Here is a 21,797-nt window from a genome sequence, read left to right on the forward strand (position 1 = left end):
TGCAACAGTGATGACATTCTTGTGAAAATGGCCATTATTTATTAATTATTAATTAAAGTCTCAATTTAGTACACACAGCCCTGTCTGCATTCAATTCTTTTTTTTTTTTTTTTTTTTACAAATAGTTTAGTTTTAAATACAGAAAGTATATACTTGATTGCAATCCCACCACCCCCTACTGTGTATAATACCTTAAAGTTGGAAATCTTATATCCAATGCTTACTGTATACAGTATCAGGTTATTAGGGGATAATGGATGAATTGCCTTATTGGGAATTGCAAAAAAGTGATAACTTCCTGAAGGTTTATGATAGGGTAGAACTAAAATATTTTATTTTATGTTTATCAGTCAATTGTTAACATAGCACAATAATTGTCAAACATAAAAAACATTTTTCATCTAATCTATGTCACTATAAACCTAAATAAAAAGCAGAATGCCAGCTATTTGATACTTGCCTTGATCAAGTTTTCACAATTATATTTCTACATCTGGTATTAGTTCCAGTAGCTACAAGTTAGCATTTATTTATAGTAGTAGTATGTATGAGTACATATAGGTCCCACAAAAAACATTGTGTGGTGTGCCGCTGTGTTTAAAATTTGTATCAATTACCCCTTAATGTGCTTGAGAAAAGACCCAGTTACACCTTTTTGTCTGTGTCTGACTGTGGCTTCTACATACTGTCACTATAAGACTAAATAACAAGGCAGCAAAGCTGTCAAATGTACAGACAAAAAACAGAAAATAATGATGCAAAATAGGTCATTTTGCCAATTATGATGCAATAATAAATAATGCTTATAATAGCACTGTTAGTCAACACTGAATTTTAATCATGCACAACAGGTAACATGGTCAATAACAGGAGCTGACCCAGAGATATTTTCTGACAGTATTCCAAAGTATCTTTGTTGATCCATCCTCTATTTTGATGATCTTCCAACAGAAAAAAAATAAATATCAGTCAATATAAACTTAAAAATCCTAACGTCTTCTGGAAGCTGACCCAGAAGATGGTCTCAATCCATCCCTTCAATAAGATTACAGTATCAGGACCATGAGAGACCAAAGTCACATGATGAAAGTCTCAATATTTGAAAAATGATGACAGTGCATAAAATAATATTACATAATGTTTGAAAACATAAATAACATACAACTGCTTATGTGGAAATACAGAAAATGTGCAGAGCTTCAGGCGGTTAAATATCACAAATGCAAGTGTTTGAGAAAAAAGTTAGTAAGGAAAATAAACAAAACTAGAAAAGCACTCCGAGAGTGCAGACCTCTGCCCAGGCAGCAATTGTTGATTATATATATATAATATATATATATATATATATATATATATATATATATATATATATATATATATATATATATATATATATATATATATATATATTACCTGCATAATTTACCTCCATAATTATCACTGCTTCCTTATTATTAATCTAGCAGAGAGCTTAACCTTTGGGAGTTTACAGGGAGATATCAACAAGTGTGCTTTATGTAATCTCATTTAATGGCCTATTAATAATCAATTAGGCAAATTACTTTATAACTCAGAGCTTAGCTAAGTGATACCCAAGGGAAATTTACAGACTGACCCTCTCAAAGACCCTTCAGGCCCATAAGTCACATCTTAAGAAAAGCACAAAACAATAATGCACAAAATAGGAGACTACCAATTCTGATGAAATGATACATTATGTTTAACTGCAAAGTCAACATCATATTTTAATTATGCACAGCAGGTAACACCGACCAAAGTAAAAGCATAAGGCTTCAGGCCCATCAGAGTTCAAGTTTATACTTAGAAAGTGCCAGAATAAAAAAATGAAAATTTCACACAAAATTGCATAAATTCAATAATAAACGATAACCCAATTGACCTAGCTTTCTAATTTTAACTGCATGCCAATCCTAAAAATCATTCTCATAAGTTAAAAATAATAATAAGTAACACAGTTTTCTTTTCATAATGTTTGCAGTAGCAGTGCAAAAAGATTATTGTAAATTTTGATGTAACATTGCATAATAAATTATAGAATAATTATCACCAATTTTTGATTATTGATTACAAATAGCATGGACATGTAGAAAATTTGATTACCATTAGGCTTCATGTCCATGGGAGCTCCGAGTCCTACAATGAATATGCCAAAAAGTTAATGAATATTTCACTCAAATGTATAACTTCCAGAAAAAGAAGCCAATTAGACTGCTTTTCCAACTCAGGCTGCATTTTAGTACAGTGTTTCTTTTTTTAAGGTTTGACAGTCATAAGTAACACGGTTTTCCCTTCATGGTCATCATGGCAGCAGCACCAAAAATTGTTTTCTTCTATTTTGAAGCAACATTACATAATGCTTAACAGCATATATGACCATCAATTTTTATTTAATAGAATATTAGTAACATGGACTTTCAGAAAACATGACAAGCAAAGGTCTTCAGAATCATGGAACTTCAAAGTCACACCTTGAAAATGCCAATAAGTGAAAAATTAAATTTTCACAAAATGTTTAACTGCCAGAAAAAATTACCAAACAGACTGCATTGCCTACTGAAGCTGTATTTTAGACCCACATTTCTTTCCTGTAAGTTTGATAACAGTAAGTGACATGATTTTCTTTAAATGGTCATCATGGGAGCAGTGCCCAAAATATGGGTTTCTTCTAATCTTGATGCAATATTACATAATGTTTAACAGCATAATGACCATCAATTTTTAATCATAAAATATTAGTATCATGGATATTCAGAAAATGTGACTAGCAAAGATCTGCAGGCTCATGGAACTTCAAAGTCACATCTTAAAAATGCCAAACTGTAAAAAAGACAGCACTGTTCTGAAATGGGTTTATTTCCATTTTAACACTTTTTAAACAAAACAAAATAAACAGTATACTTCCATTTTTATATGACCAACTAAGAAAATTGATGAGATGGGAAAAATATCAATAGAACAGTGTTAAATGTCCAATTTCCTCCATTCTGAGATTCTGAACATAGTTGATGATTGAATCTAACAAACTGCAATATGATATGATATGAGTTTATTTCCATTTTTGACACTATATTACACAATACACGATATCAAGTTTACCATCATTTTTACATAATCAACTAACAATGTTGTAAAGATGCAGGAAATATCAAACAAACACTTTTACGTATCTTATTAGTTAAATAATGAGACTGTTAACATGCTTAAGAATTGAATCTGAGGAAATATGAAAAAACAGCATAACTTCTAAAATAATTGCCAGATTATGCTGATTTTCCAACTCAACCTGCATTTTAGTAAGATTGACCACTCCTGTAAGTATAATGACAATTGGCCTATCTGTTTTTCTTATATAGTGTTATCAGTGTTGCATATATGTTGAAAAAAGTGAAAAAATAGCATAACTCCCCTAAAAATGGCTTGATCATGCTGATTTTCGAACTTGATCTGCGGATTATGAATCTTCATCAGTTTTGTAAGTTTGAAGCCAAAAAGTAAAGCGGTTTTCCACTTATCGTGTTATCAGTGCTGCATATATGCTGAAAAAAGTAAAAAAAAAACAGCATAACTTCCCTACAAGTCACCCGATCATGCTGATTTTCGAACTTGACCTGCGTATTATAAATATTTTTCAGTTCTGTAAGTTTCAAGCCAAAAGCCAAAACGGTTTTCCAGTTATCGTGTTATCGGTGCTGTATATATATGCTGAAAAAAGAGAAAAAATAGCCTAAATTCACTAAAAAATTACCCAATCATGCCGATTTTCGAACTTGACCTGCGTATTATGAATATTTATCAGTTCTGTAAGTTTCAAGCCAAAAAGTAAAATGGTTTTCCACTTATCATGTTATCGGTGCTGCATTTATGCTGAAAAAAGAGAAAAAATAGCCTAAATTCACTAAAAATGACCCAATCACGCTGATTTTCGAACTTGACCTGCGTATTATGAATATTCATCAGTTCTGTAAGTTTCAAGCCAAAAAGTAAAACAGTTTTCCACTTATCGTGTTATCGGTGCTTCATTTATGCTGAAAAAAGTGAAAAAACGGCATAAATTCCCTATAAGTGACCCGATCATGCTGATTTTCGAACTTGACCTGCGTATTATGAATATTCATTAGTTCTGTAAGTTTCAAGCCAAAAGAAAAACCAGTTTTCCACTTATCGTGTTATCGGTAAAAGTGCACGGCGACGGCGACGGCGACGACAGACGCAGATGACGGCTATATGTACAGACACATCTGTGTCTGTACATAAAAAGCAGCAGCCTTGATCAAATAGTTACAATTTAAAATTAGAAGCAGCATGTTACATGTCAAGGTAGTTAAGTTCTACAAATAATATGTTTGGTGGGGGTGGGGGGCATCTCGATGCTCCGAAGGTTCATTGGTCTGAAAATGGTAACATTTTCAATGGTTTTTCAATCTAGGGCTCATTGGTCTGAGGGTTCTATAGTGAACATTCGGACCAATGAACCTTTGGACTAATGAACCTTCAGAATATTGCTACGGCCCCTTCGGTGGGATGCTGTGTTATTAAATTACATCAATTTCACCTTTATGTACTTGAGAAAAGACTCATTTATACCTTTCTGTCTGTGTTGGACTGTGGCTCCGACATACTTCCAGTGCTCAGTCTGGTGTCAGGGCTACGCACAGGGACTGCAGGGGGTGGCTGCTTTGTGCCCTGGGGATCAGTCTGGAAAAGTTTCGGATATATTGCATATTAGTTATTGCTTAGGTTTTGATATACTTCAGTTTAGTAAGTGACAAATTGAAGGGGTAGAGTGGGCACAGAACTCTAACGCTTCCACACACCCCTTCTTGCTTTTATTTATTTATTTATTTATTATTAATTTTTTTTTTTGCTTGTTTGTTTGTTCATTCATACCTTTTTTTAATTAATTTATTTATTCATTTATTTGTTCATTCATTCTTTCATTCATCGTTCATTCATTCATTCATTCATTCATTCATTCATTCATACCCGTCTCCTATGAAATTCCAAACTATATATATTTTTTTCTACAAGTGCTCTCCTGGAAACATGCATAAGTGTTAACTAGCCTGGTTTCATAACTGTTCTCACACAAAAGCCACATACTGTGTTATCACATACAAGTATAAAGTTCCAACACCTGTTCTAAACAGATTTGTATAGCTGAAATACTAGTACATTGTACTAAATAATTAAATAGATCCATTTTACAGCAGGGGTTCCTTTCATTTAGACCTGTCAAGCCAAACATCTGGTGGCCCGTCCTAGCTTTCTTAACCCTTAGTAAGAAATGTTATAATTTAATGTTATTCTCTATGATACTTAGTTTTTATACAAAACTGATACTTCAAATCAATGCTGACACAAAGCATCAATTAATTTATATCAGTTTTTTTGCACTGACAAGGTGTAAAATAAATGAACAATTTGAATATAAAAACAGACACATGTATGACCCTTATATATCTTCCATGCCAACATACTTTTTCCCTTCTTTAACAACTCACCTTTTCTTAATAGCAGGTTCAAAATTAAATTTCAATTCCACTCAATTTAAAATGTATGGCAATTATGGCACTGGAGCTATTTGAAAAAGAGACATTACCTCAATCTACTCAACGCACCACATTATTGATGCTAATAAAATCTCCCAGTGCAGACAAATGTGTATAATTAGAAACAATTCAGTAAATGTAGGTCATCCTCAACGTAAACTTCTGACTATATCTTAAACAACATGTAACATTCTAAAAGGAAATCTGTTACGTATTTACAGACGTATATCAAAACATAGCATGCATACATTTTGCCAGCCAAAGTTGTTCATTTGGAAACAAAATGTACAGCAGGCCTGTAGCTAGAAATTTAAATGGGAGTCCTTTATTCAGAAAAAAATCTTTTTAATAGCTTAATTAGAACTTGGATCAAACTTTGTTTCAGCGAAGGCTTTTTATGGACAAAGGGGCTATTTACTGACCCCCTCTTTTCAGATTTGCACCATATTTCCTAACTGGCGGAAAGATATCTTCAGCCACAATAAGATAAAATCTAAAATCATTCATGCAGGTATATTAACTAGCACTAACAGTTATTTACAATCATGGGCAAAAATCGGGCAAGTTTCCACTCTGAAATTTCATAGAAATTCAAATCATTTATAAATGTAATTACTGATAAACCTAACTGCAAACTGTCTTGATTTCTAATCAAACACAGGTTTATTTGGAATATTTAGCTCCCAGTCAATTAAGACACTCATAGTATCTGGCCACATGAAAAGTATATGCCTTGCAAATTTCTCTCATCTTCCATTGTACATGTAATATACACATTCAGTCTTGGCCATTGACTCCTGTCCAAATTAATTCAAACTGTTCAAAATTCAGATCTATTTACCTGTATGCTTGAATCCTATTGCCTAGTTCATGGTTCATAATTGACCTCAATAAGAATGATGGGCGAGGTCTTCTAAATTGACACAATTAACACATTTACATTTCTCAGACATACTCATTTTAAATGCACAGAGAACCACGTTTTCATGATAATTATATGATAATGATATGTTTATGATATACAAATGACAGTGTTCTTGACACTTCTGCTCATTGCAACTAAAACAGAACACGTGTGACACATCATATTGAGGACATTAAACTGTAGATAATCTCACAGATTGCCTGCTATTTTATTATTGTTGTCTTGTTTGTATGGAGAATGAGAGGGAATGAGGCTGGAGAGCATTTGTGTGAATACTAGTGTGTGTGTGTGTGTGTGTGTGTGTGTGTGTGTGTGTGTGTGTGTGAGAGAGAGAGAGAGAGACAGAGGGAGAGAGATATATAGAGAGAAAGAAGGGGGTCAGCACCTTTGCTTCTTGTACAAAGTGTAAGTACTCTTCTCTGGTCAGGCCAATAGGTATAGGTGGCGCTGGTGGCAGGTGCTCGAATGACATTTTCCTGTCTTCTCCTTTTGATTAAACAATACAAAGACCATCAATACCACAGCTGGGTAATAAATAAATCTGCATTAATTTCCTTATGATCAGATCAAAAATTTGGTTTTTAGACTTCTGACAGTTGTGCCAAACCATAAGCAAACTATGGATGCAGGACTATTATTATGACATACATGTACCACAAGTTTCATATTAATTTTGTAAAAAATAAAATGCATCTAGTATACAGATTGTTATTTATATGTATAATTATAGTATTCCAGATGGTGAAAATTTTAATTGCCATAATGGACCAGCGGTACAGTTTTACCTGGGAAAAGATGGGAGATGGCATAGGCTGCTTCCTCTGAACTGGGAGGCGGGACTCTCTCTCTGATTGACACCTGACTGATTCCATCTCTTTTAATGTTGCCATAAACATGATGGTCACTCCCAAAAACTTCATCATCGCTGCCCGCCATTGGCATGTAGTGTGTCTGCTCAGTGCTGGTTTCCATGGCAACATCAAATGAACCATCCATTGGTTGATAATAGACATTGTCTGGAGTCTTTTCATCATCGTACTGATCCAAAATGGAGTCCAGAGCCTCTATTGAACGTCTGTTTTCTTCTTTCCTATAAATTGCAGTTTGTTCGGGGTTAAAAGGATTAAGTTTATGCCAATCAAAATGTCTTTCGACAAATTGAGAAAGCAAATCTTAAATTCTCATAATATCAGTGTGACAGAATATTGCACCTCATCTGTACATAAGCACTTGTAAAAGATAGTCAATTAGTGGAAACACACCAGTGTTGAGAGACTTTATTGCAACTAGATTTTTCTAAAACTTTGATCTAAATTCACAACTTTTGTTCAGTCTCTGATTTGTTAAAAATCTGATGTAAATTATAAATAAGAAACTGATAACTGGTGTAATATTAGCATCCATCATGTAATTGACTTTCTGCAAACTTTTAAAAGTAAAATAAACAAATGCTACTGGGAGAAAAAAGTATATATCGAAGTCTCAAACCGTTTTATTTCTTCCAGAGTCTTCCTCCTGTTTTCCGCTTCTACTTCCTCTTCCTGTCTCTGTATATCCTGTACTCGAAGAGAGTCCAACTGGGAGAACACAGCCACACAAGTGTCATAAACACCCTGCAAGAACTGGCTGACATAGCAGTCCTGCTGTCTCTTTACTGCCAGTTTTCTGGAGTATTTTCTTCTTTCCATCCATCCTCTCACAACTGAAATAATCAGAAGAATGGCAGTGTAATTGTGCAGGCCCTTAGCCAGCAATTTCAAATGGGGGTGGGGGTCTTTTTTTCTGAAAATCAAATCTTTTGTAGCAAGTTGAGACATGGCACAGGACTTATATCCAATTTGGATTCAAATCTAACTTTTTCTTTCTAATCCCCCGAACCCTCCTCCCAAAATTATGAGCCTGTTCTGCTGACTTATTGCTTTACAATATTCATTTATATGTTAGTAATGAAAGCCACTAAACAAAAAAAAAATGGAAAAAATTAGAGATATTTTGAATGTGAACATTCTCATGGGAACCCTATCTCACCTTTCTGAGCAAGAAGGACTTTTCTCTGAAGGGTTTCTATCACCTTGTCAAGCTGTTCCACGTGCCAGTAGCGAAAGAACAGCTTTGTGTGGCCAACCTGATATCAAGTGAAGACATATAGCAAACCAAGTGGGTGAAAGTAAGTCAGTCTGAGTCACTTATTATATTTAGATAAACTGTCATTGCAGGTGTGTTATTCTGGTAGTTTTATTGTGTATTATGTAGTAAGAGCACTTAAAAACAAGCCCTGTAAACAATTTTTGAAAATACATTAATACAATGTACTTATCCAAAGAATAAATATTAAGTAAATATCAACTGATGTATCTCTGTTCATTGTTCTTTTGTCTTTATTTGGTGCACTAGCTGTAATACCATGTACCTGGTAATCTTGTAATTTCACATTCTGCAAGGCCTGCTTGCATTTTTGTAGAGGAGTCATGTGACCAGTTTCCAAGGGAACACAGCAGAGTGACAACACGTCATATCTGAAAACATATGCAGCATTTCAGGTATAAAATAAAACATTCAGATGAAAGAACATTCAAGTTTAACAACATATAATATTGCCTAAATGACTTTGCAGAAAATAAAATTATTGCAAATTAGAATTTATATTAATTTTACATATAATTAATTTTATACAATATAATATATTGTGTTCTATTCAATTCCATTTTACAGAGTCTGACTTTTTTCAAATGCATTTGATATATTAGATTTCATACATTATAAAGCATACTTCATGTTATTATTAAAAGTATGAACCAATACAATTATTATCATGATAATTTTAACAATCATTACCATTGTACAAATATGCTTCAGTAAATAATATTACAAGTAAAAAATTATCATTTTTTTATTTTTCTTCCTTTTCTCATTCTAATATTATTTATCCACTTATTTCATCTATTATTATTATGTTATAATTATTATTTTTCAAAAAATTAGAATTACCTGGTAAGGAAATCCTCACAGGAGATCCTCATGGCATAGCCCCGTTGTCTTAGTTTCACGGTTTCCATGACACCAGAATACCTGAGCTGCGCCAGCACATACTCAGGCACACAGACAAGGGCGGTCTTATCCATGTTGGGCTTGATGCAGCGGATAAAGTGAGGGCTGGCCGAGTTCATTTTGGCCATCAGATCTGCTAGAGAATTCTGTAACACAACATAAAAGTGGCTTGAGTTCATCTTTCCAGAAAGGATCCATTCTAATACTGATTTAATTATCTTGTTGCCAATCATATTATGACATTTTGACTTTATACCAGTATGCTCAAAATCCATTTTGAATTTTTATGAAGAAATCACTCAGGCAAATCTAATATCTTTAATTTGTTTCATATTATAATGCTCTTCCATAAAATTCAATGTCCAACAAATTAACACCAGAAATAGATAATCTCACCATTTTAAGAAAAAATAATAAAACAATGAAAAAAATTGTTCTTACAAAAAATACAGTTAAGCATCCTTTCACCTTTGAATATTATGTTATTCCAAAATTCTTAACTTATGGACTCATACACAGGTTATGCAAAGATGATTGATCAAATCTCTTCATTATATCTACCATTATAAGCACACAGTTCTGATACCTTAAAATGATATGCCACCGTCAGCGCCCCCTTTCTTTCTGTTCCCATGACAGGTCGCTCTCGTTTGTTCCTGGCCTTACCAAACTGGAATTGATATTTACAAAACTTAATCAGGCACAACTCATTTTTGTCATCATTTAACACAATCAAATGCACTGATTTCTCACCCTCCTGGTTTAATCAACATAACACAATCCAATCTGATTTTGATTAAGACATTGCAAAAACACAGTCATGCTCATCCACGTACAAACACACATATACATACATGTACATTAATAAACACACACATATATCTGATACATTTACCACAAACACATATACATTCAGCTGAGCATAAATGTTACTATGATCATAATGCATGGTGATACACATGTGCAAGCTCATCCAAATTCACAGTGCACATGCACATACTCTCAAATAACACTTCCACACACACACACACACACAAATACATCCACACACATACAAGTACACATGCAAGCCTGCACACACATGCATATGTGCATACATACAAATACACAGTGATAAACTCTGACAACTACCTTGCTTTCCTTCCTACTTTTCCTCTTCTGGAAGAATTCAAAGGCCGACTTGGTGCCAGAAATCTTCCTGGATTTCTGTTGTCTAGTGCTGGGAGCCAGGGAGCCGGTCCTGGTTACTTTACCTTGGAACATTTCCTTGATTTGAAGGCTATCACTGGCTGGAGGAGATGAAAAATACCCAAATAACAGATTGATGCCTTCTGTTGTATTAAACTTAAGGAACAGTGCTGAAATCTTTGCCGGTAAACATTTCCCAAATATTAAGCCCATCAGAGGTGATTGATAATACTGTAAAGCAATAATGTAGACACCAAAGGGATAGAGATCAGACGGATGCAGATGACAGATATACCAGTCCTGTATTTCTAGATACAATGTTTCAATCTTTCCATAAAAAATATGGAGATTGTGTATAGATTTGATGCCATCTGTAATACTGGATTTACTACAACTGAACAATAAAAAATATAATTATAACAATGATCTCACTTTTCATGGTAAAGAGTATAGAGGTTGGAAGGGAGTCCCTGTTCTTATCCAGTATTCCACACACATCATACTGAACTTTGCCTGCATAGTGCATCACAGCAAAGGTGGGGCCTCCATCCCTGGGGGGCAGGTAGATCCCTGGGGAGGTCTTACCTGAAAGTTACAGTGTACCCATTGTGTACTAAGACAGTAGATCCCTACTAGGGAGACCTTATATTTAAGGAAAAAGAGTATCTTATATATTGACAAAGTAGGACAACAAGTTTAATGTTGACCTTTAAGTGTGCAGTGTATTATGTCGATCCTTAAAAATTGTAATTTCGTACAGATCTGATGCCGATAGATGACACAGTACTGTAACATTATTAATGGTCAACCCTGAAAATTTCAAGTGTTAAAATGAAACATTCTTAATATTATCACCACATCAAAAATAAACTGACGGGTGTCAAAACTGTCAGACACTGACACCTCAGAAGTCAAACAGACCAGCATGATATTTTTTACTTAAGATTTTTAATTTTTCAGAGTGCCAATCTAAGAAAGGTTTTCCTTTGAGCCATTTATTTTCAGCATTTATGTAAAACAATGGTTTCCCAAAAACATACTTAATTTCAGTTGTCTTTAAAACTGTTGAGGTTATCAAACTTTGAAATTATTTATTTATTTTTTTCAAATATGCCAATGCAACTAGATGAGGCAGCAGTCCCCAGGGTTAGCCAGGTCCCTGGGGTATCTTAACCTCTCTTGAAAATAGTTCCCAATGACTACTCCTGAACATTAACATAAAACATAAAAATTTACTGACAAAATTTTCAAATTGAAAGTAGTTTTATTTTATTTTCCCCTAAAGAAACCATTCTAATACTGATTTAATTATCTTGCTGCCAATCATATTATGATATTTGACTTAAATATGCCGGTATGCTTGAAATCAATTTTGAATTTTTATCAAGTTTTGCAAACCACGACTCCTATTACCTGGTCCCTGATGTAGCTTCCTGGCCAGAGTAAGATCTGTCGCCTTGGGGAAGTGACTCTCTTCATCCAAGATTGAGAAGATGCCTTGTGGTTTCTGTGTAAGATGAACATAAAAGGAAAGATATTAGACCATTGCTAAATTATTACATGTTAGTGCACAGCAGTTAGGTCATTAAAATTCATTGTTACCAGACCCAAAGTGTCCTACAGTATATGGCATGACACAAACATTCAGATAATATGATCTGAAATAAGGGTAGTTAACAATTGGGATAGATGTCATTAACAAAACTATGATGCAACTGATCATCATATTATAACAAGCATGTGTAAGGCTGTATTCCCAGAGCTTTTAGATTGATCTATCCTGCGGGGAGTCTCACTAGATTAGGCCACACTTTTTTATTTTTATGGATGACATCCTGCGCGCGCACCGATTTTCGTCCGTTCTCCAAAAAAAAAAAAAAAAAATCACCCCCCCCCATCGAAGTCGGTTGTCGCAAACGTCGTTATTGAATTTGCCGGAAAATGTGCTTTCTGCGCATGCGTATTACTACCACGTGGAAATATGGCCGCTTTGCCATCAAATTCATCTCTAGGATTACTTTCAAATTACAGGACAATTAATTATATAAAGTCATAAAGAGAACGGGGCCGTCGTTTTGGATTGTTATGCCATTGATATTGGGCATGGAGATATCCACTTTTTTTACAATTATGCGAAAGGCTGGCGGCGGCCAGCAATTATCGCCCGGAAAATGTCAGTGATATTCTGTCCAAAGCAACACATACCAGGTTTTTTTGTAGCGAAAAAAAAGGGTCGACAGTGCGTCAAGGTATTTGGTGGGCTGTAGGTCGGTCAGGCCACCCGACAGTTTGGCTGCTTCATGTGAGTCGAAGTTGACCAAATGGCATCGACCGAAATGACCTTTTATAGAATTGGTAGTATTAAGCATATCTTTGCATCATTTTTTAATATTTCTGTGTAGTGTTCATAATGCTTTAATATTCTGAGAGTACAAATAAAGACATGCTGTTTGTTTGATATTTGTTTTATTGATTGTTATACCAACAAAATGCATGAAATAACCTTAAATAAATTGGGTAATATGCAGCATGTCTATCAGGCCCGTAGCCAGCAATTTCAAAAGGGGGGGGGGGGGTTCATTTTTTGAAAAAGTGGACCATTTTCCATAAAAACTTAATGTATCTAGATCAAATTTTACCCAGAGTGGACCTTTTCCCAGCAAAAGGGGTGGTTCTTTCTAACCCCCTGGCTATGGGCCCGTCTATTCATGACATTTTTTTATCTTTCTACGAAGTATTCACAATGCTTTAATATTTTGAGAGCATGGATAAAGACATATTGTTAGTATGATACGTGTTTCTGTGGTAAATTTGTGTTTCCAGCTATGTACTGACACCATTCCTTTAGCCGCATTTTTTGGACTGTTTTTTTTTTTTTTTTTCGCCCTCTCGCACCGATTTCGGGGTCCCCAGAGGATGTCATCCATAAAAATAAAAAAGTGTGGCCTTACTGTCAGATAATCCGGCTTAAATGTCCGTCCCGCCTACTACAAGCTGTAAGGGGGTAATTAACTTTCGTGTCCGATTGGCTGACAGCTATTTAGCTTGAACCCCCATGGAGTTAGGTTGATCTAAAGTAGATCGATCTAATCTCTGGAAATGGGGTCTAAGAAGCTAATTCATTCATGTAAGAAGAAAAAGAACACTTTACAATGACAGATCAAATGGCAATCACAGCCATAGGCTAAGAAAAATGCTTGGGTGGATCACCGCATTGCAAGCATTAACTACAATAGCAGGGTAGGGTGAATAAGAACTTTTTTGAAAACTTTACAGGCAGGTATTTTTATAGGCAAAATGGGTCAAAAAGTCCATTTCTGGTGTAAATTTCAGCTATGAGTATTATTAAGGTCAATGAATTCAACATTTTTGGAATGCAAATAAAACCTGTGAATAAACCTGTATTGAATAGGATTGGGTGAAAATCAAACATTTTGATTAACAGGTGCTTTCTATGGCAGAAATTGATGCTTAACACATATCTGTGAACTTTGTTTCAGAACAAACAAGTAACATTTTCAAAAATCTTAGGGTTAGGGGGTGTGAATACAGCCTTAATTGACAACCATAAGGTGCAGAAAAACATTTTTCTCAATACAGTAAGCAAAGGCTTTAAGGCCAGTAGTAGGGTAAACTACACTGAAAACCATGTTTTTAAAGTTTTTTGTGTTTATGTTAATCAAAAAAGTATCTTACGTTGGATGTAATAATTTTTTTTGAATTTGCATCACAAAATGTGTCTTTTGACGACTAAGCCATGCCTCTGTTGCTAAGGGCCATTGCCATGAGGGGGCGGAGCATAGTTACTGAGTTATTGGTCGATTACGTGTGCAGTAATAGGTCATAAGTCTTACATCAGCTAAGCACTGAAGAAGTCAAGTACGCTATGGGGAAGAGAAAAGTTTGTGTTTTAACACAATTTTTAAAAAAATGCATTTCCAGAGGAAAGAAAGAAAATCAGACCTATTTATAAAATAATTAATAACTTCATGTTGGCCTTAAGTACGGTGAATGATCTGGTATTAGACGCAATCCACAGTAAAATGCCGACGCAACTTTTACATGCTTCAAAAGATAGGAATAGATACATTTTTACAATCAACACGCTCGTGGTTTCAAAATTCACCCACACTCTGTCATTTTATTCAAAAGCCTCTCAGCCACTTTTACTGCTGATTCTTGTGCAGCTGAGCGTCTCCCCTTTATCTTAGCTGGCATTTCGAGAGATACCGCTCTGAAGTAATCACTGGATTTTTCCGTTGACCTGACAATTACCAAGTGCCATGAAAATAATCCTGTGGCGTTACCTGTCAAAAACTCATATTTACACAAGCGATGGCCATTTGCTCTCAACAGACACTTTCATCTGATCACTTTGCAGAGAAGGAATCTCCCAGGTAAAATTATTCAATTGCCGAGGAAGACCCATTGAAACGTTCAAATACAACTTCACACCTCTTAATTGCGGTTACACATAATTGCCTTTGTTAGCACTTCCTTCAACATATCCTTGACACCCTACTTGACATCACTAGGCTAGGGCCCTCTCCAGAGCTGTTAATCAAAATGGCAGCACGCTTACAAGTCTAACATGTGATCAGAAAATGTATTAAAAGCACGATTTTCTGGCATTTCAAAGAACCCAAAAAAATATTTTTAGATGACAATTAATGAGCAATAGTTCCAAGTGATCGTTCCCTGTGAATGTTTTTGGCGGTTTTAACAGCTTTCCAGATTGACGAGATAAGTGAATCGGTTTCAGGTATATCTCCCTATCTAAGCAACTGATCGTTATGAAAATTGCACTAATTGTTGTTGAAAATGTGGACTACTGTCTGATGCCAAGGGTGTTGGTGGAAATTGTTTGAAAGTTATCGTCTTTTGAAGTGTATAACCCATTGAAATATGGGGTAATTTAATGTAAAAGATGATAAAATCAAAAGTAAATCGTTTAAAGGGATAATAACTCTTAGTTTTGGCCAAAAAATGAATTTTCCTGGAGTAAACAACAATTTTCCATACTTACCAATGGTTAATGAATCCATTTTTACATTCAAAGTTAGTCCCTGGTTTTTTCCTAAAAAGTTTGGTATTTGTTAAAAACTCTTAAGAGATTTTAACAGAGTATAGCCATCAATGGAGGTCACGTGGTCTTAAGACAAGTTCAGATATCAGAATAATAGCTATAACTGCCGTTTTTGTGGTAAAACAGAATATATTATATTTCTATGAGTTATTCACAATGATTTTATTGTGAAATATAGATCTCATACGAAGAGTTATTATCCCTTTACGACAATTCCCTGGTACCAGATTGAAGTGCTTTCAACCAGTTTTATGAGGTCGTTTGAATCACTTGAATAGCTGTCTTGATTATAGAAAAAATCCCAATCCGAAAATGGCATTTTTCCCCCCAAATTGGCGCTATAGTGTCATCCTTTGGACACTGCACTTAATCTCTGTCTTTAATTGGCCTTTTGGGAAGTATGTTTTAATTTTTTATAAATACTTATAAGCCCAAGGCATTGTTTCTATGCCTTTGGTCGTTTTACTACTAGTGGCCTTAATAATGGAAACCCCAGACATGCTATAGATTTTTTAACAAAAGAGCAGAAAAGAAGTATAAACAATCAGCAGGGTCATGAACAACCTAATGCGTCACATCCTCAGCTGACACCTAGAGTCAACAGGAATTGCACCTAGAAAAATTGACGTTCTTCGCAACCTTCTGAACAAAGGTATGATACAATTGGTCACCTTATTATAACATATTTGTAAGAAGCAAATTCACTGATGAAAGAAGAAAAGGTACATTTCACAATGACAGAACAAATGTAATAATCGCCATAGGCTGAAAAAAACTTGGGTGGGGCAGCTGTTGAAGTCCCATATATTCCATACATGCAACCTAGTTATTTGTACATAATGTGGTACTAAATATCTAGATACTGACTGAAGGAAAAGAAAGAGACTTATAATAGACTAGGAGAATAGAAAAAGCTTATATACTTTATAAAGAGCAATTATATTTTTTTCAAAAATCTTCAGTGGGAGGAGGGAAAGAGCAGAGTAACAGCCCTTACAACTGTAAGGTGCAAAAAACATTGTATCAATTTGCTAAATTATTAATGCTACAATCGATACCTCAGCTGTTCTGAGTCATGAACAATGCAATACATAATAACCTCAACCGACCCCTTGAGTCGACAGGAACTGCTTTTAGAAAATTTGACATTTTTCATTAAATTTAGTAAGATTCAGTTTATAATCCACCTTGATAGGAGCAGACACCATGACTAGATTAATAAATTAAGATAGGTATTGTATATTGTATGGATTCAGTTTTTAAAATTACAGAAAAATGTCAAGATTATAATATTTGCTGCACAATGTGTTAAGTTCACAAATATAATCCCCAGACTTGTTAATCAATTTTATTGAAGTCGTTTGCTTGTGCACTCAACTTGTTTCATGGCTTTACCTGTAATTATATAACGTAAGTGGACGTGTGCAATTTTAATAATTAAAATTAGTATGTACCACCAAATAGTGAAACACGGATAAAAAATATGTATTTCAGACATTCAGAATTAATACCTGGGGGTTCTGATTAAGGGAAACTTTGGGGAGACCAATCAGGAGAGCTAGTGTAACCGTGGCATGACAACAAATGTATTGTCCTTTTAGAAAAATCTTTATTCGTACTATCTACACAGCCGATCACTGGTGTATCTCACTTTGAATTACGCGCCAACCGCTTTTATAGTCCAGGGTCACATGACCCACGTGACATAAAAAGGGCGCTAACACCACTATGCATATTCATATCATATATTTATATACAAGAGCTATTTATAATAAGACACTTATATCAATGTACGCTACAATATACTATTACATATATATATATATATATATTTATACCCGTGAATACATGAAATACATGTACCCTATTACACTAGGAAAATGGAAGCGAGCCATGGGAGATGTTTTAGAAGTTGGAGACCTCGCGTAGATGATGTAGTTGGAGAGCATCAACAAATAAACCATTAAACTGGTCTTTATGTGTCCTGGGATCTTTCAGCGACTTCAGCTGACATGAACCATGGAATTGCGGATTGCATTTTGAGCTTTATAAAAGTTATAACTACCTAAGTATATAAAAGGTTCTCATTACAAATGGTTGCATGTGTATTTCAATCACAGATAAATAACAGTGGCATATTGAAAGTGCATTGGTTGTAATTAAGAGTAAATGACTCTGGATTACATTATTTTGCTATATGTGATGACCATACGTTGCACATATACTGTCCAAAATTCCCTTTTTGTATGTAGGCTCATGGTGGTTGTTTGACATATGAAGTCCTATGGATTCATGGCCATAATACCATCTATTATTTGACAATTTTTTTTAATTGTATGTACACAGGATGTAGCAATATTAGACTTTATAAATGGGTTTACTAACACTACTCACAGATCTTTTAGCACTAACATCCATATTAACCACATAACCCATAAATTAACCAGCACTACCAAAGCAGATGAATGTTAGTGCTATGTATCATTTTGTTGGTGCTAAATAATTGTAAGGTGTGTTGGATAATTAGTCACATATCGTCACAGTCTCAAATGAAGCCCTAAGTCAGCTGTGTATGTTTACATTATGAATGGCAAGTCATTTCTCTTACATGACCTTGAAGTCAGGTTGCCATGAAAAAAGTGGGTTTGTCAGTTGAAAAACCATCATACAGATCCCAATCAATCTGTGTTTAATTGTAGTACACCTTCAACACTGATGGTAGACATATTGGAGTACAGCTCTTGCACATTTTTTAGCTCTTATGTGGTCAAGATAAAGATATTTGTTACTTCAAATTCATACAACTAAATTACAGTGATTGTTCAACATCTTTACTATTATTATGCTTCCTACAACAATTCCCACAACAATTTTACAACTCTGTGTTTCAAGATAAAGTACATAATCCTGCCTTGATGCAAAATCACAAGTTCACCAGACAATACACATACAGGAATTATGCAATGTCATCTATTATAATGTCCATATGCAAACTCATAATTTCTTCATTGTGTTGCTGATGCAGTGGTTAGAATATGTCCAGTATTAAGTTAATCTTTTACTACTTATCAATTTCAGACCAGACTTTCCCAAGAACCTACGCTCTGCCCACTGAAAACTCCAACACAGTTTTAATACCAGAGAGCTAAGAAAATATATTGAAGAAAACAAGACTTAATTGACACAGAGAAAATACAAGTGAACCCTCATACTGAGACCACAAACAACACAAGTGTGGTGACTAAATAAGGGCCTTTATTATTCAAAATTGTGAAGATATTTGATAAAGTGACTTCAAGAAGATAAGGAAAACTGGAACAATGTCTTATAAAGAAAGGAAAAGAAAAGATATACGTTTTCTTCTTCAAAAATTGGAAAATGGTGAAGAAATTGATCCATCATGGAAAATAAGCCAATTGACAGAACTGGGTCTGTATTTCAGACACATAACCAGTCTATCATCAAGCATTAGCAGGTGTAGTAATCTACAACACTTAGATTTATCATACAATTACCTAACATATCTCCCTGACTCCATCTCACAGCTAAAACATTTGAGGAAGCTTCACCTTTGGCAAAACAACTTCACAGTATTTCCAGCTCAAATTTGTTCTTTGAGAGAATTAGAAACACTGGATATGAGCTACAATAAACTTGCTATTCTTCACCCAGATGTCAACAAGTTGGCAAATCTTAAGTCCTTCAATCTCAGTTCAAACCAGTTCACAGCTTTTCCAGCTGAAGTATGCCACATTCCTGAGCTTGAGACACTGAAAATGGATAGGAACAAAATCTCCAGTGTTCATCCTGATGTCATGAAAATGACCAAACTCAGAAATCTGTACCTTAGTCTAAACCAGTTCAAAGAGATCCAAGCTGAAGTAAGCCACATTCCAGAGCTTGAGACACTGCAAATGGATGATAACAAAATTTCCAGTGTTCATCCTGATGTCATGAAAATGACCAAACTCACATATCTGGACCTTAGTGAAAACCAGTTCACAGAGATCCCAGTTGAAGTATGCCACATTCCAGAGCTTAAGACTCTGCCAATGAGTAGGAACAACATCTCAAGTATTCATCCTGATGTCATGAAAATGACCAAACTCACAAATCTGGACCTAAGTGAAAACCATTTCACAGAGATCCCAGTTGAAGTATGCCACATTCCAGAGCTTAAGACACTGAAAATGAATAGGAACAACATCTCCAGTGTTCATCTTGATGTCATGAAAATGACCAAACTTACAAATCTGGACCTTAGTGAAAACCACTTCACAGAGATCCCAGTTGAAGTATGCCACATTCCAGAGCTTAAGACACTGAAAATGAATAGGAACAACATCTGCAGTGTTCATCCTGATGTCATGAAAATGACCAAACTCACATATCTGGACCTTAGTGAAAACCACTTCACAGAGATCCCAGTTGAAGTATGCCAAATTCCAGAGCTTGAGACACTGAACATGAATATGAACAATATCTCAAGTGTTCATCCTGATGTCATGAAAATGACCAAACTCACATATCTGGACTTTAGTGAAAACCACTTCACAGAGATCCCAGTTGAAGTATGCCACATTCCAGAGCTTGAGACACTGAACATGAATATGAACAATATCTCCAGTGTTCATCCTGATGTCATGAAAATGACCAAACTCACAAAACTGTACCTTAGTGAAAACCAGTTCAAAGAGATCCCAGTTGAAGTATGCCACATTCCAGAGCTTAAGACTCTGAAAATGAATAGGAACAACATCTCCAGTGTTCATCCTGATGTCATGAAAATGACCAAACTCACAAAACTGTACCTTAGTGAAAACCAGTTTAAAGAGATCCCAGCTGAAGTATGCAAAATTCAATCACTACTGTACCTGGACATGTCATATAACAAGATCACTCATCTTCCTCATCAGTTTTTGGATCGTAAACATTTAGAACATCTCATAATGAAAGGTAATCCCGTTGTGCCACAACCAATGAAAGGAATGAGAGGGAAAGAAGCCATACACTTTTACCTTGAAATCTTGAAGAGGTTCAAGGAATTAGAGGAGGGAAAAGAATACAAACGAATAGATGGTAAATGACACATACTTCTTTTTCATCTACTATGCTTTAAACAGATCATAGTTTTCAAATTGTAACGGTCCTCTATTATATCCAGAATATCACTGCTATTACATGGTATTGTGTAGATAATTTAAACTAACAGCTGACTTTTCTAACCAGTTCATCACTCATCTGATCAAGCCGTAACCAGCAGAAATCCTCATGAAGAGGATGCAAAATCTTATTTCATAAGCCCAGAAATAGACATCATATAAATTTTCCTGGGCATGATAGCTTCTATTATTTTTATAGATGGAAGCAGCAGCAGCAGAAGGGGAGGATCGAAATTGGCAAGTTCATTGGACAGAAGGTAAATTATGGGCGGCCAAAAGGGCAAAAATCCATGACATGGATTCAGTCAATCATGCTTTTGAAACTGAAATGACGGAAAAGGCAGTGAATCAATGAAACATGACTGAATCGACGTCTTGGATTTTTGCCCTTTTGGCTGCCCATAGTAAATTATTTGCAAGTAACAATGTAACTATATCCATCATCAACTAAAGCTTCAAGACCATGATATGGTTGTTTAAATACTCACACAGGAAAACTCAAACTAGTGGATAATTTTAACATAATTTTTAACACTGTGTTCTTGACAAAAATTTTTGCTTCTTAAATGGATTAGGGTTCATTTCTTTTTCAGTTCAAAATTTATGGAACCATCCAGGCAATGGGAGGGGTTGCCTCAAAGGTAACTAATTTATATGTAATGTTCAAAGTGTTAAGGCAGATACTGCAAAAATTTAAGGTGAATTATTTAATATTTAAGTTCTGTCATGTTGTAGAACATTAGAGCCTCCAGTAGAACCTCAACGATAACTGATTTATCTTTAACATACAAAATGCTAAGGTTGATGCTAATTCTCAG

At 34.9% G+C, this 21,797-nt stretch overlaps 2 protein-coding genes across 6 annotated transcripts in view; one reads left to right on the top strand and one right to left on the bottom strand.

Annotated features, from left to right (window-relative positions):
- Positions 1 to 21,797, bottom strand: part of LOC106170228 (unconventional myosin-XVI) — a 101,080-nt gene that overhangs the window by 32,687 nt on the left and 46,596 nt on the right. For all 5 annotated transcript variants that reach the window (XM_086997961.1, XM_086997960.1, XM_086997959.1 and 2 more), the window contains exons 22-32: positions 12,145 to 12,238; positions 11,164 to 11,316; positions 10,675 to 10,832; positions 10,130 to 10,213; positions 9,484 to 9,689; positions 8,906 to 9,011; positions 8,524 to 8,620; positions 7,984 to 8,197; positions 7,281 to 7,585; positions 6,881 to 6,981; positions 4,606 to 4,716 (exon numbers count right to left, since the gene is read on the bottom strand). In XM_086997961.1, coding sequence (XP_086854087.1) covers positions 4,606 to 4,716; positions 6,881 to 6,981; positions 7,281 to 7,585; positions 7,984 to 8,197; positions 8,524 to 8,620; positions 8,906 to 9,011; positions 9,484 to 9,689; positions 10,130 to 10,213; positions 10,675 to 10,832; positions 11,164 to 11,316; positions 12,145 to 12,238 — 1,629 coding nt within the window. The remainder of the gene's footprint in view (positions 1 to 4,605; positions 4,717 to 6,880; positions 6,982 to 7,280; positions 7,586 to 7,983; positions 8,198 to 8,523; positions 8,621 to 8,905; positions 9,012 to 9,483; positions 9,690 to 10,129; positions 10,214 to 10,674; positions 10,833 to 11,163; positions 11,317 to 12,144; positions 12,239 to 21,797) is intronic.
- LOC147759442 (uncharacterized) lies at positions 16,393 to 21,338 on the top strand. The gene is made up of 3 exons (XM_086997963.1): positions 16,393 to 16,469; positions 18,896 to 20,896; positions 21,179 to 21,338. Exons 2-3 carry the CDS (start codon positions 19,138 to 19,140, stop codon positions 21,238 to 21,240), a joined length of 1,821 nt encoding a protein of 606 aa, XP_086854089.1. The 5' UTR covers positions 16,393 to 16,469; positions 18,896 to 19,137; the 3' UTR covers positions 21,241 to 21,338.

The sequence above is a fragment of the Lingula anatina genome, chromosome 10, assembly GCF_051362555.1.
Source record: "Lingula anatina isolate TDL-2025a chromosome 10, LinAna3.0, whole genome shotgun sequence".
Classification (NCBI taxonomy): Eukaryota; Metazoa; Brachiopoda; class Lingulata; order Lingulida; family Lingulidae; genus Lingula; species Lingula anatina.